The sequence below is a fragment of the Triplophysa dalaica genome, chromosome 1 (genome assembly GCF_015846415.1).
Source record: "Triplophysa dalaica isolate WHDGS20190420 chromosome 1, ASM1584641v1, whole genome shotgun sequence".
NCBI classification, from domain to species: domain Eukaryota; kingdom Metazoa; phylum Chordata; class Actinopteri; order Cypriniformes; family Nemacheilidae; genus Triplophysa; species Triplophysa dalaica.
In genome coordinates this window covers 5,470,683-5,488,863 of record NC_079542.1, presented here as the reverse complement: position 1 = coordinate 5,488,863, position 18,181 = coordinate 5,470,683, and the positions used below count along the sequence as shown (strand labels likewise).

General features: G+C 36.1%; 2 protein-coding genes across 6 annotated transcripts; one reads left to right on the top strand and one right to left on the bottom strand.

Annotated features, from left to right (window-relative positions):
• The first annotated feature begins 232 nt into the window (after nt 1-232).
• On the top strand, nt 233-6,404 carry spata6l (spermatogenesis associated 6-like). 5 transcript variants are annotated; one of them, XR_008906979.1, is made up of 13 exons: nt 233-384; nt 531-668; nt 748-796; nt 882-923; nt 1,033-1,157; nt 1,527-1,610; nt 1,816-1,926; nt 4,245-4,359; nt 4,526-4,557; nt 4,700-4,863; nt 5,325-5,812; nt 5,932-6,023; nt 6,236-6,404. XR_008906979.1 is itself a non-coding variant. In XM_056750728.1 (13 exons), the coding sequence occupies exons 1-12, from the start codon at nt 295-297 to the stop codon at nt 6,001-6,003; spliced, it is 1,092 nt and encodes a 363-aa protein (XP_056606706.1). In that variant the 5' UTR covers nt 233-294; the 3' UTR covers nt 6,004-6,023; nt 6,236-6,404. The 5 variants fall into 5 exon arrangements, 1 of the variants encoding a protein (XP_056606706.1); XR_008906978.1 differs by having other exon boundaries at nt 882-950; nt 1,819-1,926; XR_008906980.1 differs by having other exon boundaries at nt 882-950; nt 4,700-4,836.
• Nucleotides 6,405-6,956: 552 nt separating this feature from the next.
• slc1a1 (solute carrier family 1 member 1) lies at nt 6,957-17,156 on the bottom strand. The gene is given in 13 exon segments (XM_056755272.1): nt 6,957-8,581; nt 9,180-9,314; nt 9,398-9,592; nt 11,372-11,494; nt 11,972-11,999; nt 12,002-12,078; nt 12,934-13,118; nt 13,241-13,342; nt 13,434-13,476; nt 13,829-13,943; nt 14,064-14,156; nt 14,426-14,566; nt 16,765-17,156. Coding segments are annotated over 13 exon segments (1,578 nt in total). The 5' UTR covers nt 16,865-17,156; the 3' UTR covers nt 6,957-8,340.
• Between the last annotated feature and the right edge of the window lie 1,025 nt (nt 17,157-18,181).

Here is an 18,181-nt window from a genome sequence, read left to right as displayed (position 1 = left end):
AGTTCTTTCTAAATAACATGACGGGATGCATTTTAACAGAAACGAACAACGTAAGATATGATTAATAACGAGCATTTTATTAGATGTTTGGAAACAACACCAAGACATGGATATACTTTTATGCGTTGTTATCCCCAACATAGGTCAACACGACATCCGTTTTACCATCTGATTTCCCTTTGCGGCGAGTTTCAAAATAAAAGTCCTCGAACTTCCCAAGAACTGAGAAGGATTATGTTGGATACCATAGCAACGCGACGCTCTCCTCGATTGACAATATTATGAAGGAACTCGATGGAAATAGCACTTTGTGTTTTCTGTAACAAAAAAAACAAGATGTCCCACAAAGCTGTTAAAGTGATTGTTGAGCTCCACCTAAGAGCGGTGAGAATTAATAAAAAAATGTTCAAGATTATTAACCTAACTTATAACCGTCGAGAAGGCAGGCTATGTATTATTAATCGAAAGTGTGGCGTTTTGTCGCCCATAAAATGTCCTTGTCAGTCTATGTATTCTGACTGTATTTGTAGATAACCTGTCCAGGGGTCCATTTACCAGCCAAAGATGATGTTTACGTCACTGTTTGTCTAATGAATCAATACAGAAAATCTGCATGTCTTCCTGCAGTCTTTCCAATAATTATTCGTGAGAAAATTAGGTTTGAAAAGGTAAAGTCCTTATTTACTTTGTTCAAATATGCATACATTTTATTCCATGTAGTAAATGCTCTCACTTTTCTTGTTGTAGGTATGGAAGTGTGCAACTGATCCTGCAGCAATAGCTGAATTCCTACAATGCGAGTTACATCTCCTTCCTCTTCCTTTGCTTACCTTCTCCTTTTTAACCTTTTAGTTTAAAACGTTGTTTTTTCTCTTCTCCAGGCGAAACAGTGAAAGTTGAACTCATTCAATTGACGCCCCCATGTAAAAACTACTTCAATTCCATTCATTGTTAAGAGAAACTCATTGTTTATGTCTTCATTCAACCGACCACAGTTTTCTCAGTCTCACTCCCAAAATTCCCATTTTACAGTGGGAAGAAAACTGGCCAGTTTTGAAGAAGATGCCCGAAGTTTTCTGTTCCCAGAGCCGAAGCTGGTGCCGTCTTTCTCTGGAGTACAGAGGGAGGTATTGATGACACGGGATCCCACTTTTCCTGTAAGTCCATGTTTATTATTGAGCACACAAATGGAATTGATCAAGTTACACATTGCAAGTTTAGAAAAGCATTTAATGTGTGTCATATTCAACAATACTACGGTACCGTTTCAAAGACAAGGCTTAAGGCTAGTCCCAGACTAAAAATGAATGTGTGAGCTGTCTTAACTGAATATAACTTACACAGAAATATCTTAAAATATATCAGTGCCATTGTTTTGTGTCGAGATGCACACCAGTAATGTATTCTTGTAAAGCATTTTTATAAAAGCAACATAAATATCTAAATTCAACTAAGGTAAGTCCTGGTTTAAGCTAAGCTGTGTCTGTGAAACTGGGCCTACAATTCTTTATATTTATTCATCACAGGGTATCTCTCCAAGGTTAGAGTTCTCTACAAAGACCACGATCGGTGAAATAAACAACAGAGATGGATCACACAGTGTTCCTGCGGTAAAAATACAGATTTTTAACACAAAAATAAGTAATGAGGTTATAGGGTTAATACTTTGTAATATTAGTAGATTGTTTGATCAATCAATTTCGATTTATTTGTATAACAATTTTCATAATATACTGTACATAATTGCAGCATTGTTAAGATCAAGACCCCAAGTGTGCAAAGAAGGTTTGCTTGTTTGAATGTTTTTCTTTTTAGAAGGCAATGACAAGAAAAAGCACAAAGAAGGTCCGACAGGGTAATGCTGAATCCCAAATACATCCATCTACTGCTCCCAGAAGCCAAACAGGACTCCAGGACAGAGACCAGGTTAAGTTCCTGATGTATATTATAAACTTTATCAGTGTTCTGCTAAAGAATATTATTATAATAATAATAATAAGAGAATTATGGGAATTGAGTGTAAGTGGCAGTCACAAGTTAAAATGCTACAAGTTTTAAACAAGACAAAGTAATGCTAACCAGATAAATGTTTTTCAAATATTTTTTTAGGTCTTGAGAGGTCTCCAAGGGACCCTTTCAGGATTCAGTGAATTGTTAATGATTGTAATTATTGTGCCAAATGACAAATATTATGTTTGGGTTTTGGATAAAACAGTGGTAGCCAGCAGAGGGCACAAAAGCTCACTCAGCAGGATCTAAAGTACAAGACACATATACTGTGCAGGCTTATTTAATTTGTATGTCAGGCTAATGCTTTTCCCAATACATACAGATTCAAATTAGCATGAAATTAGCAGAAATGTGCCACCAAAAGACGAACCCTAACCCATTTATTTTTTTTTAAGATGTTTAGTTAAAAGAGAGATTAGAAACCTTAAGAAAAACTGGGGAAGCCCTTCTTTTTCTGACAACGCACACTAAAGATAAATGTTCATATGCCAAGCGTTATCCAGTTACATAATGTGTGTAATACCAGCCATATTAATAGTTTATTACATTATTTAATGTCTTTGAACAAAAATGATTATAGACGGTTTTAAAGCAACAACATAAAAAACACTACTGCGCATGCACACTTTTCTGGCCCAAACTTAACTTCTGGTACACATCCACAAAGAGTCCCTGTAGATTACTTCTGAAAACAAGCAAAAGAAATAAGTAAATTTCATTAGCTAGCAAGTTAAAAGTATGTCTATTATTATTTTGGGTGACCTGTGACCGTTACTTGGCCAAAATTAAATGCGGCAAAGTTACAGCACCCATTCAACAAATTGTTTATGTATTAAAATATATATAATATAAAATAAACAAATTGTTTATTTAATACAATGATTATACAATAACATATTAATATTAATTAATATTAATAACAATTAATTAAAATCTAAATTGTTGTATTATTAGCCAACCAGACCAATCAACAAACAGGAACAGAAGTTAACTTCGGGCCGGGAGCATGCGTCCGATGAAACCATCTTAATGGTAAAGATAATGAATCATTTGCAAAGGTACTGATTAAAGTATAGGCTTTGAAGTCCATACTAAAACACCTGGAGGAGACATACAGAGAGTGGCCAGTAAATCAATTATTCATTCATTAAATAAAATATTTAATATTTTAGTAAAACAATTATTAGATTGCTATATTTAGGCAGCGGAGCCATGATGCAAGGTTCAACTGTTCCTCATTCACGCTAACAAAATTGTACCAATTTTCCACAATTGTCAGCATAATTCTGTAGACTGGGTAAAATAACATTATGATATGTGGTGTCACAGGCCGCACAAAGATCTAACAGTACAAGCAGACAGATACAACAAAGGTCAGACGATAAAAGAGAGTCATTTGTAACTGAGACAAGCGCTGTCTTCAGTGCTTACTGAAACACTTTATGAATACCAATGTCTCTGCAGTAAACAGTGGTGTTAGGTGGATACTAAGATTGCTATCTAAAGCCAAGAGTATTTGATCTTTTCCAAAGTTTGAGAGAGTGATTCATGTGTCATCTCGGCGATTGTACTTCTCTTTATATTGGAATAAGTCAATCTAACATTAATCGTCTATGGATGGTTCAAAATGCAGCTGCCAGACTTTGGACTGGCACCCAGGAGCTAGCTCATATCACCCCTGTATATTGTGCTCTTTGCATTGGCTGCCTGTCCATTATTGAAATTATTTTAAAATATTACTTTTTGTTTTTAAAGCTCTGACTGGATCAGCTCCTAAATATCTCTGTGAACTCTTAATCTAAATACACCTGATAGATCTCTGAGGTCTTCTGAACAAAGATTGTTGATGGTCTAGGGAACCAGGTTAAAGTTGAGGGACTTTTCAGTTGTTGGGCCAAAACTGTGGAATAATCTTCCGGTTACCCTAAGATTCATTTCATCAGAATCTGAATTTAAATCTAAGCAAAGCCAAAGCCAATCTAAGCCTTATCATTTATTGGTGTTTGATTCATTCCTTTTTTCCCCCCAATGCATTACATATGTCTTTATACATATGTTTACTTTTTATGCTAATTTTGGTATGATATTGTACAGCCAGTGGTCAACTACTGTTGTTTTTATTGTGCTTTATAAGTACATTTAGTAGATTTTTCTGTCCTAGTGTGAAATCGTCTTCTGAGTTGCTGACACAGATGGTTGTATGTTTCTAACTTTCTCTACTGATACAACTGCAGGTTCAGATGAAGGATTCCCGGACAGGTGGAAATTTCTCTTTCTATCGTTCACCGACCTTTGATAGAAGATTAGGAAGTCTGTCACCTCATTATACTTCTCGATTGAAAGAAGCAGGTATAAACACTGTTCATTTTCAGTATTTGTTTCGGATTTGATATTGGCACTTTGACACATTTTTTCCAAAAGTCCAGTGATGTGTGACAGGTTATGTTTTGTATAACAAACAGAATGTCAAATGTTAACTATATTCCCTGCATGTATCTGTTATTTTTGCCTCCAGGAATCTGGAGGAAAAACTGTTCCAGTCCTATTGTAAGTTGTTTCTCCTGTCTACAGTTATCTATATATATATATATATATACACTAGACACATGAAATAATAAACCTAAACCAGACTCCATTGACTGATGTTAGAGTCATTGAATCTTCCCATAGTAACATGTTGTTATTTCAGGTCTCTGATGGGGACTCCTCAGATACAGATGATCTCCTCGACTACGCTGAGGAAGTGGGCCAGCGTCATTCCCTTAAGGAATATGAGGGCTCTTTCAGCCAAAGTCACCCTAGCACAGAAAGCCGGAGGCACAATGGGTGTGTGTTTGTGTGTGTATTCTCCAGGTAGATCTGCATGAATGGATAAGCACTTATCTATTGGCAAGAATAACATATACTCCATCCCATTTCCTTTTACTTATCCTTTGCTCTAAAAGATCTGTTTTGTAGAGGTTACATTTTAGTGTATTGCACAAGAATATGTGGTCCTGACCTCTGCGACACAGGCTACTAACACGTAACAGAAGTGACTGTTAAAGATACACATTGTGATTGTTAACAATCACAAAACCAAACTCCTTGCTTTTTAACTTTTTTCCCCATTATTATACATTCAGTATATGTGTTCATTTGGTGCTGCATCACAAAACTCCTCTCTCTCTCTCTCTCTCTCTCTCTCTCTTGTGGTGAGTTGTGGGTGTTTTCAATTTTCACCGGAATCCGTAGAACATATGGGAATTTAAGGATGCTCATTTCAACATAATACGATTTGGGATATACTTGTTTCTATTTTGAAAACTGTTTAGGATGGATTGTATGCAAATTGCCACGCAGAATTGCTCCTGGTTTGGGGATTGAAACAAACCATGTAATCTAAATATGAAAAAACACCATAGAGGCTTGGAGCTGGGCTTATTTTTTGAGTTTGGCCAGTTAGCAACGACTCAAAATGCCCTAGCAACCATCACTCAACATGCTTAAGTGCTCAAAGGACCGTAGTTATTCACTGCATAGCAACACCCAGGTATGCACATAAAACACATTTCATCGGAAAACATAATTTTTCACTACATCTATTCAATATGAATATAAAAATCTAGAGATAAACAGTGCAGTGATGTTCACTGTAGTGCTTATGATTATTAAAGCTTCTCATGTTTAAGTATGTTTTATTTATTTTCAGTATGTTTTATTTTCACAGATCTCTCTGGGCTCTTCTGATGCGTGGGAGGAGGTTCAAGAACGAGTTCAGAGCCTTTTAACATCTCCTAAAGCAGTTTACAGACTGGCCTGTGTGAGTGCCATTCAAATGCACGCACACACACACACACACCGCTGTGTTATTAACTGCAGTGAAATGTTGCGCTGATTGTGCCGTGAATTATTCCTCCTCCGTTTCTGTTGTGATGTCAGGGTGCCAGTGAGTCTGAGATAGATGAAGTGCTAATGCGGAGATCTATTGTGGCCCACTCATGTTCATTTTAACCACCAGTGTGAAGGATGAAGTATGTATATAATGCTTAACCACATACAACATTTAAACAATAACTATCAAAGAGTGCATCGATAAAGTTTTGGTATGGATTCCACTATTATACGTTTTTTATTTTTACTTTACAGTTATTGTTTTTATTGTGAACAGCCCTTTAGCCTTTATAACGCCACAAAAACTGTGTGCTCAACATATTGTGCTGACTACTTTTCTTGTTTTTCACAGGTTTTGCAGAACATCATTGCATCATTTTCCAATAAGTGTGTGTGCTTTTGTTTTTTAGTGTGTAGTATGAAATGAAGCATGTGTTCCTTGCGTTGGTACTCTTATTATAGCTCAGTGACATCAAAACAGACTTTGGTGACAATAAATGGTCAGATGATGTGTTTACTAAAAAAACAATCCTGTAGATGCTGAATCCTTTGTTCTCATTACAGGTTTAGGTGTTGTTGAGATATCTCTTTCTGTAAAATATCATGTATATTAAAGAAAAATAATATTTAAAAAATCTAAATCTTCATAGAAATGATTATTCCTTCCTCTTTGGTCTGTCCATTCATATGCAAATAGTGCTTTTATTAGCAATTGAAGTGCACCAAGTGCTTTGGTTGATCATCAGGTTCAAAAGATTTATTCTGTTTGTATCAGCGAGCCTCAGGTGTGAGGTATAAAATACTATTTATGTATTTTCCCCTTGGACTGCCTTTCCCGTTGAGGACTAAATGAAGTACATCCATCTTAATATCTGTAACAGGAAGTGATCTTAGGCATGGCTGTGTCCTGAACAATGTCACAAACGGTAATCCTACAATATTTTCCTGATTGTTATCTATCAGGCATAAAAACATTGGATTATGCTTTTGCAATAAGAAAGGGTGACCTGACACATGTGTAATAGCGTCTGATTTTGTTGCATAAACGTAGAAAAAAATCGTTCAATTTTGAGTGTTTTTCAGATGTTTATCTTTATTGTTTTGTGGATACACATACAGTACTTGTTGAATTTTACAGTATGAACTAATTTGACTGCTGTACTGTACAGTAATATATTAGTGTGCTTTATGGTGAAAATTCAGTTTCAGAACTCCAAACTCAGACCATTAATACTTAACATTGAAAGTGTTTTCTCATTTCTAATGTAAAACAGAATATAAATGAAATAAAAATGTAAAATATATATGTATATAAAACAGCCTCGATGGCATGAAATTGGCACTCAGTCGTAGACATCTGTATTCATAGTTTCATTAAAATTAAATAAAAAATATAAGAATCCGTGGCTTGCTGAAGAAACAATTAAGGCTTGCCACCTTCAATGTTATTTATGACGAAACAAATTGTTCATGTATTGAAAATGTGTACGGATTTAATTTTCACTCTAAGGCCATTTCTGTACTCCTTTTTGCATCATGCAGTATTTTCCTTCATTTTAAATGTTAGTTAAAAAACGTTTCCATCATATTGACACATTCAATTTGGCACTAATTGGAAATGAAAGACACGCATCAACATTTGGCTTTTGATAACAAGTGCAAATACAGAATTCAAGACTAAAATCACAAAAACAAATGGAATTAAAGCAACAGTCAGGCGTTTTGTGTTTGAAAAGCATTGTCTGATTAGGAGCATGCTTTTTGTTGCAATACACACTGTAGACTAATATCTTTCTTTCAAATCAAATCAATACACGTGCAATTTGCTTTTTGCACAAGATGGCGCTAGTGAGCATTTGGGACGACAGAGTCGGCAGATTAATTTCCGGTCATATAACACTGTATGGGAAACATAGGATGTTTGGCCGGCAAATCTGGGTGTTTTTTAGATAAAAAAGAAGAACGTAATATGTAAGCGATATGACAAATCCTCTTTACATCGCAGAGCCCTTCGTTAAGCCAAAACAACTCGATAGTGTTAAACGACTGGAAATTGGTGTCCGGACTTTTTCTTTGCAAAAGCTCACCGATGCCAAATTGTGCAACTAGCCCATATTGCACAGCCTACAAATGATATGTTAGAACTTCACTTACGGCTAAAAAGCAATTGGTTAGTACAAAAACCGCAAGTAACCAACTTTAGTTAATGAAGAAAAATGAAATATATTTGCATAATTCTTGGCAACATGAACTGCGGAAGCACATAGTTGTTCCTTGACATTTTTTTCTCGCTTCTCTATGAGTTTGAGGGCACGGTTATAGAACAAATGAAGGAAGCTGAACAGCCAGGTATTGCTAATGTCTGTACTCAGTCATGTCTCCTGTAATGAGTCTTTGCCATGGCACTGATTTTATGAATGGTTCCCACATCTCCGAACCCTCCGCTAGCTCTTACCTCTAAAACTGTGAGGTTTCAGTGAAGGAAATGGCGTCGCTTTTGTCAACGGTGAAGCCACCATTAACGTACGATTTCTTCTCGCACTCATCATCATCCAGCGTGGTCTCCAGTGCAAATGGGTTGACGGCATCCACGTCTGACATGAGGTCCATCCTCTCCAGTTCTCGCTTCGACAGCTTCTGGACTATTCCAGCGCCATATGCATCTCCAAGGACATTGATCATGGTACGGAAGCGATCACTGATTTAAAAAAACAATAAGGACGATACATCGATATCCAACTATTTCGTCAAACATGCAGAGCATGCAGTGGTTTGTATTATGTGCAGTCTACAGTAGATCCATGCACTGTTACTATCCAGTAAGAACTTTTTTTATGCACATAGTATTTTTATACTATGGTAACGTTTTAATGGTGTGTTTGTGAATGCCTCTTTATATTGTGTTATTTTAGAGTAAAGCAAGTATGTCTGTGTATATACAATAGTACATAACCTGTGGTAATCATACAAACACAAATTTCATAAAACTGAACATTAAGAAAGAAATGTGTTCCTAGAACTCTGGATAACGCTTCCTGAATGTTAAAACGTTATTACATCATAAGTGGAAGATTTGAAACATTCAGAACGTTATGCGGATGTTAGTAAAACTTATTAGAACATATTTGGGTTAGCTGAGTTGATCTTAAGTCATCACAGACCGCCTTGAACTGTACCAATATGGCGAACGACTAATAATAGCAACTCTTGAAAACAGTTGCTAATGAGGTATCTATGTATATATTTCTATGATGATGTCAGATAAAGATATTGGACATGAAAAGAGACATACTTACAGCAGCCAATCAACAGCAACGATGAGAGTGACATCACTAGCGGGAAGGCCCACCGCTGTGAGCACTATAACCATGGTTACCAGTCCAGCATTTGGAACTCCTGCTGCACCAATGCTGGCTACCGTTGACATGATGCTACGAACAGGCCATAGAATTATAATTTGGGTCTCCATCCCGTTTACAAAGCAACTTAATAAAAAAGCTCAAATTCCACTGACCTTATAGTGATAATCTGTCCAGCATCCAGGGCATAGTTATTCAACTGAGCTATGAATATTGAAGCAACAGCTTCGTAGAGTGCCGTCCCATCCATGTTGATGGTGGCACCGACTGGCAGGACGAAGCGGGTGATCCTCTTGTCAATCCTGTTGTTTTCCTCTGCGCATCGGAAGGTGACTGGCAAGGTGGCCGAACTTGTAGAATGAAATGTACAGAATCACATGAAAGCCCTCACAGTTCTTGAACCATTATGACACAAAGCAATTAGTTTCTTCCAAAAGATATAAAAGTCAGAAGTTATATTTTCAGGAGCATTACTGAGCACCCCTGCATAAACAGCTTAAAAATGCTGAGCACAACAAAACATTAATGACCTTTTCTCAGGAGTTTTCTAAGCGTTTTAGGAATTTATTAGCTATCATTAATCACATCTATTGCCTTTGCAGTGGTCCTAAAAAGTATTTGGGTATGCAAGTCTACTTAAAATATTTAAATAACTTTGAAAGTTCATAGAATTGTTTGAATATAACGTCGATGTCCTTCTGAAACCTCGGATGTCCAAATTTGCACGGTTAAAACGTTGTACTTTTTTAATGATTTAATACTGTGTTGGCAAGCACTTTTTAATACTTTTTATTTGTTAGATATTTGCAAAACTCATTATGTGACATAATGGGTGACTAACGGTGGGGGGGGGGGTAATTTCCACTGGGGACAGGGGGACATATTTCCTCACTTTTCGAAATTCAGTTCGTGTACCTCTCACTTTCAAAATAGTTTGTAATGATTTTTTTAACCAAATGCCGTCATCGCTACGGAGAAGTTCTAGATCCAAGCAGAACAGTGTAGAGAGGGTAAACCTGTGTCTATGCATTTGTCGTTGGCACACTAGATAAAAAAATCGTTTATTTACTCACCTCCAGGTCATCCGAGATGAAAGTGACATTTTTTCTTGAGTAGAAACATAAAGCAGATTGGTTGGTAAATCCGCAGCCCTCTCTGCTTCATATAATGGGAGTCTATGGGGTCCACCTGTCTAAGAGTTCCTAAAGCACATTATTCCAAAAAAGCGACTGTCGCTCAACACTCCCTTTCTGCAGGTGGCGCTAAATGCACCAGACGCTGGCATGCCATCCGCCACCAAATACTACAAGAAGTAGATCATGATCGGGAAGTGTGCAGAGGCTGCACAGTATGACTAACATTATTAATAATGACGTTCAGTTTTATGAAGATATCGAACGATTCGCTTCACAAGACGTCAACATGTCGCAAGGAGCCACTCTTTTGGAATTATGTGCTTTAGGAACTCTTAGACAGGTGGACCCCATAGACTCGCTTTATATGAAGCAAAGAGGGCTGCGGATTTACCAAACAATCTTTATTATGGTTCAAGACCAAGAAAAAAAGGGACCTACATCTTGGATGGCTTGGGGGTTAGTAAATCAACTGTTTTTGGGTGAACTATCCCTTTAAGCTGTTTCCCTATAATGGATTTTTATTGGAAAGAAACGCGTATTCGTGATTTATTACTTTTTTTCGTTGAATAAAGACTTGTTCTTTTAACAGCAGTTCGTTTATGGCAAGGCTTGACACAAACATGGGGTTCATGGTTTAGATACGTTAAACCTCGTCAAGCATTTTAGAAAAGTCATCCGGCTCGTCTCCTTTCGACCGCAGATTATAAGGTTTTTACAAGCCATGTTTCCTCCGTTTCTCTGTCAATCCTTGCATTTCCCCCCTTCATGAACATCAACTTTTGCTAAAAACACCTTTTGGTTTCATGGTTTAATCAATTTAAAGAATCAAAATCGACGCAAAACATAGGTATTTTGAATTTGTGATAGGATATATTTTCCCCCATTTTGTATCCCCCCACTTCTCAAACCAAAGTTACACCCTCGGTGACTTATGATTCACGCCAAATCATGAAATATGGAGATACAAGGTTTCAAAAGGACATAGATACTCACCTTGAAGAAATCATGAGTGCGGTGACCAGGGCCTGTGCCATTCCCAGAGCAAAGCTGAACGGATTCTTTCTCACGACCACAAAGTATATGAGAGGAAGAAATACGATGGAATGGATGGCTAGTCTGTGGAGATGCAGAAAAAAAATTGATTTGAAAACAAACAACATCTGCTTTTTTAAATAAACATATTCAACTTAAACTTTAATAGAAACAAAAGCTCCTGTGTTATTTCAAAGCATCCCAGAGTATTTTACCAAGGACATTTGGATTTATGTCCTCTTTCGTCTTCAAATAACCGTGTATGACTCAGCAATGTTCAACCCAAACCTGTCTTTTCTGGCTGTTGCAGATGGCATTTGTTTAACTGCAGCAATAGAATCTCCTGACTGATGCTCGGTTGGCTACATCACTCAAATTAGTGGAAATTTGGGAATTTATGGCATGTATTATGACCACATCTGCAGCTTGAGCAATTTTAAATGTCCTTGGACCTTATCTGTGCGCGGACAGAGCAGTTATTGAACAGAATGTGAACGGTAAACGGCCGGTCGTAAATCTGCTCCGCTGCTGATCAACAAGAGAACATTAAAGACTGCTCACCCGCTCAGAACCGTAACCATGTACATGAGCATCTTCTGAAGATATCCCAGTCTTCCACCTCGATGATCTTGGCAGCAATTAGGAACAAAATTCCAATAGGCATGTAACTGCAAAATAAAATGAGTGAAGATTCATGGAAATTATATTTCAGATAACCACACACCACCTAAAAGTAAAGCAACTTATTTAAACGCTATTATCTTCAACAAATTTCCTTTTTACATCATATTCTTTCACGGCCAAGTCCAACTTTTGTTGAATCTAAATATAATCCCAAATTTCCTTATTTTAAGGGATGAATATTTTCTATTTAGTTAGTTTATACTGTAAATATATTGATATATATCAAAATGTTTTTATTTTTAAATCAAATGAAATTTGATTCCAGTCATACCTTATGTAATATTGCATATTATGTTTCAACCCATATTTATAATCCTTTCATGCATGAATTTATGTTTTTTTTATTTGAATTCTAAAATGTACTTTGTATGCATATTTCCCAAAAGATTTTTATGTTTTGTTTTTATTTTTATATTGAATAGATATATAGCTCTTCACTGTAGTGAACTCTAAGGCCTTTTTATAAATGTGGAAAAGTGAGATTCTAAATAATAAATAAACAGTTGCGTTATATTGCTGTTTTTGAAACTCAATGTAAAATGAAAAGTCTAGACCTGCGATTCCCGTATAAATGTTTTACATCTCAAACAATAAAAACTGTGTATACCTTTCATCTCTGAGTTCATAAACATACTGTACACTAAAGTGCCACAAAGTATACTTAATGAAAACCGCATATATTGCACAATAATAAAGTATTACTATTTAAAAGCCATGTTCAAAATGTCCAAAATAACCCTAACTGGTTCATTTTTACTGTATTCTGGGTTGTTGCTTGGTCAAACAATGCACCTGCCTATGATATTGTGGTCTCATATAACTTAAACCGTGTCACTAACCACATGATAATTTGAACGAGTCTCATGGTGGCTTCATTCAGCGCATCAAAGAACTCGAGTAGGATGCGTCCCCTTTCACCCATCTTGCCAATGACCAGGCCGAAGGTCACGCAGAATACGATGAGACCAAGAACATTAATCCCGTCTGAATATGCTCCAACAATCTTGTAGTCCTTGGTCAAATTCTACAACATAAAGATGACACAAATCAATGCTATCAAACACAGATGAGCTCCTCAATTTTATAACAGATATTTATCATACTATTTCAATGAAGCAGTTTTTGCCCAAAATGATTGTTTCTCACCTGTGCAACATTTGAGATAATAGTTGTAAATGGTGGAAATGTTGTTGTAGTTGCGTTAACGTTCGGTTTTGGCAGTTCAATCTCTTTGCGTTGCGTCTTATACTAAAAAAAGACAGATAATGTTTATTTCGACAAATACTATATTTGCATTATTAATACAATGGCTTCATGGCTTTGTTTATGGCTCTTTTACCTGCTGAAAACAGGCCTGCACAAGGTTTTCTGGAAACATGTTCCTTTAACAAAAAGAGAAACACAAATCACTAAACAGTCATTGCTGATGTGCATGCAGATGTGTTATCTAATATCATATCACAGCATAGATCACGTCATCAAAAAGTATTCTGTCACTTAGACCAAGTGTAAAAATATCACTCCGTCTTCCACTCCCAATTGACAAAAACACTATTTTAAAATATGGTTTCTTCTACTTCTGAACAGTTTATATATTAGAATAGTTCAGATTTTACATTTTAAAATAATAACAATGATATAATAATTTATCAATTTTAAAATTTCATTAAGCTTGAAAAGTAATGCAACTATACTGATATTGCTCATCAAATGTCCATATATTGACAATTTTACCGAATAATGTCCAGCAGGGTGTCAATAGTGGTGACATTTGGAGTGTTTCCTGTTCTGTCAATATGATCAGCATTCTGAGAGACCCCGGGCTTAATAGTCGTCACAAGAAGGATTCCTTACGAGCACAAAAATTGTATAAGACGATCAGTTAAAGTATGGTTTTGCAACACAATATATGTCTTTAAGTTTATTGATTTAACATATATTAAATAAAGTGTATGTGCCTGCGACTGACCTAGACAGACGGCAATGATGGTAGTGGTGAGGTAATAAAGGACCGCGCGAAGACCGATCTTGCCTGATACTTCAGAGTCCAATGCTGCCACTCCTAGGCAATAAGATTGTAATTTTTATTACAATAAAATTGTAATAAATTTTATATTGTAATAATTCTCCCCATAGCAAACTCGACATTTATCAGCGTCACCAAAGTATGATAAACAAAGCCAAGTCATGTCGTAAAGTGGTTCAAGAAGTCATAATCGAATAAAACAGATGACACTAGTAAGATAACAGCTTTTACAGCCTCTGAATTCATCCTGACAGTAATAAATGGAGATATTGTGTTTTTCAGGAGACACAAAGGATGAGAAATACCTGTTATCATGCTGGAGACGATGAGAGGCAGGATGACAAGCTTTAGCATTCTCATCAGGATTTCTCCAGGGAAGCCAAAGTACTGCTTCCCAAGATGGGACACAGAGGAATAGTCCCGTACCACCACTCCAAGACCTATTCCTGTAACAGATTGATTGAAAGAAAGTTAAAGAACGTGTCAGACTGACTGTATTGGAGAAGCTCCCTAGTGAACCTAATCTATATGATGCTTTAAACATCTGTACACAAATCCTCATAACCACTAAAACATTCATTAAAGGGATAGTTTACCACCAAATTTAATTTCACTCACCCTCCTGTCATTCCAAACCTGTTAGACTTTCTCACTTCTGCAGAACACAAAAGAAGATATTTCGAAGATGGTTGGAAACCAGACTGCACTTGCCCCCATTGACTTTTGCTGAGTGGACCCAAAACCATTTCTCAAAATATCTTCTTTTAAAAAAAGAAAGTCATACAGATTTTGAACCACATGAGAATTAAACGATGACAGATTATTTATTCTTGGGTAATCTATCCCTTTAATTTGTTGTTATTTAGATAAAACTACGTGATTATTATTTTTGTATGTAAAAAGCTTTGATGTATATGCATTGCAATACAAGACATAATTCTGCTACATTTAGTATTATAGCATCGGGTGCGCAATATTTTCTGATCATTACAGGATCTGCTGAATAATAGAAATGCTGTCCTGTACTTTAGTCAAATTTATTACGTTCAATTTAATCCCTCTCCATTCTTATGATAGATTTGGATATAGTGAGATATTAAAAACTAAAAGCTTTCCAATAAACTTAATTAGGTCTGTAGGATTGCACTGCAGGTTCTCAGACTGTATTGATATCCATCTGCCTGTGCCAACTTCTCATCTGCGATCTAAGACAAAATTCTAAACTCTGCTTTTAACAGAGGTCCTGGGCTAATGTAGTTGTTATTTTGTCATCTATTGTTAAACTACATTTCGTGACGTATATCAGATATACTCATATACAATACATTCCAAATGAAGAAGAAGCCTTTAAGTAAGCGGTGTTGTTATTCTTTCTCTCCTGAGAGTAAATAGGAAAAAAGAGATTAGGTCTATATTAGGAGCAATAGTGAGATTTTATTGGAAATGCTATGTGCAAGATTTTAAAGTGCTTTAAACAATCCACAGGGGATTCACTTTGACGAAATAAATATCTGCTTTTCTTCTTAGAAATAATGCTCAGAATAATGTTTTTCAATCACCACAGTCTTCCATAGGTTGTGTATGGGTGTAGATGTCACCTAGACACCGAAGGCCATATACAGTATTACAGGTAAGAGTTCAAAACTTCAATTGCAAAATTCTTGTTTTCTTCAGCAGTAGTTGTGTATGCTGGCACACAGAAATACAACAAATAGCTCAATTTTGTGAATTCTCTCTTCAGAATGAAGTTTTGTTATACTAAAATAAACTAAATATAGCAAGAAATTCTGTAATTTACTTAAAACCTGTATATTTGTCTTATAACTGATATTTCTTGTAAATATGTTCTCATTTTTCTGTCTCATGAGTTTTTATAGTTTTCTTGTTGCCATTTGTTTGATAAATCTAACATATTATATGAATTTAATCAAAGATTCCTAAAATGAATGTTTGTGGCTTTTTAGCTCTAGTCTTTTTATGCTTCACAAAAGGTTAACATTTCTATAACACACAGTTTAATATAAATAAATTAACCATGTCCTACCATATCTTTATGGACAAAGTTCAATATTTTACAAATATAAATATATAGCATACAGTAACTTTTATTTCTCAATAAACCTTTAGTTGTTTTAAATAACCCCACCCTTAACCCCACTTAATTTTTTTCACATAATTATATTGTATATAAGTATGTAATATATCAGATATTTAAACTACAATTGTATGCGATTATGTCATTGTTTGCACTAGGAGGAATACAGAGATGTCACAGTCTGGTCACGTTTCTCTCTCAGTAGTAAAATATGTGGTGGTGGGACACACGCACACATGATCAAAGCTTTAATACATTTAATTCACACATGAACACACCTATCGAAATCTGCAGCAACCAATATAAGCAGTGTAATGTTGATACTGTCAAACGAGCTATTGACCGCATGTTCTGCACAGACATGCAATAGAAGTGAACGAATAAAGCAATCGCGCTCGAAATAAAACGAAGGTGTCGCAAGACTGCGCGACGGTGCACATGACCGTGAGATGTGATCACATGCATTATTATATATATTGATACATGCATTTAGATATGATCACGCACAATCCAAAGACATGCGTCGGTGCACTTAAGCGCAGATCTTACCCAGTATAACTGAAGTGATGGTCGCCAAGAGAAGCCAGTTCCTCTTCAGCACGCCTTTTACATCCTTGCCTCGCCTCTCTTTCTTCCCCAACAGATCCATGATGGCACACGGACTATATGGAAATGCGAAAGATCTAGACTCAAGATCTTCCTATCCTTTGATTTGACGCACAAAGGAAGGGTGACAAATATACTGTAAAGCAGCAGCAGCAGCAGGTTTGAAGTGAAGCTGTTTGGGAGGGGTGATGCCACACCACCTCTGATTTACCTTCGTTACGAATACGAATACAAATTTACTGACTGGGGTATAAAACAAATGGGATTTAGAAATGATGAAATGTCACCTGCATCCGATGCTGCTGACGTGTATTGTTCAATAATGTCATGGTTGTGTCGTTTTCACTGTTACATTACAACACTGTAATCGAATTCTAGTTAAACATTAGAAATCCTCCCATGCTTTATAGGTTAGATCAGATTAACATTTAACACCGAGATTAAAGCCAAAACACGTTCAGGAATTTGCGAGTGGATCATCTTTTAAGGAAAAAGACACAACTTGCTTATTTTGTTGTTGTATGATAGATAAATAAATAATAAGCGTTACAATTTGGACTGTTTTTTCTGCATTGGATTAAAAAATGCCAAACACATCATGGACATTATATTTTACGGTAGACTCACACCCTTTAACTAAAAATACAAATAACGGCACGCTTGTATTTCAAAGAGCTCACTGTTGCAGACCCCTGCCAAAATTTAATCTATTGCAATGCTGCCACCTTGTGGAGTGCTGTCGTACTGCTTGCATTACGTATCTGTGATCGCACAGACGTCTAATAATTTCTGGATGTTTGCTAATCGAATATTTATGCATTTAGTATTGATACACAGTATTGATTTAAATTCGATATATAATAAAAGACCTTAGTAAGTGACCGTATAAGTCAGTGACTGATCAGTTCGGACTTCTATTTCTTATCTACTCTTTATAAAACAAATCTTACTAAGCTAATTATATGAGACCAGTCTTCTTTCTTTGGATAAAAACGTCTGCTAAATGACTAAATGTAAATGTCAGGACAACAGACTGTTTTAAATGGTAAGGACACTGGGTACAGACAAAAGAAAACACTGTTAGTGTAAATGTTTCCTTAAAAATGTTATTTTAAAAGATGTCCAGCAGAGGGCGTAGTTGCAAGTTTTTATTTTTCCCAAATCACCATCACGCTCTTTTATTTAAAACTTCTCAAAACTACTATTCTTCCTAAAATATGTTAGCAACGACATTAATCTGCATAGCAACACCCAGAACAACCTAGCAACAACACGGCAACTAATATGCAACCACTCGGAAAATCAGAGCAATTACGCCCTAGCAACTTTTGAACGTGAATGAACGCGAAATCTCGCGCTT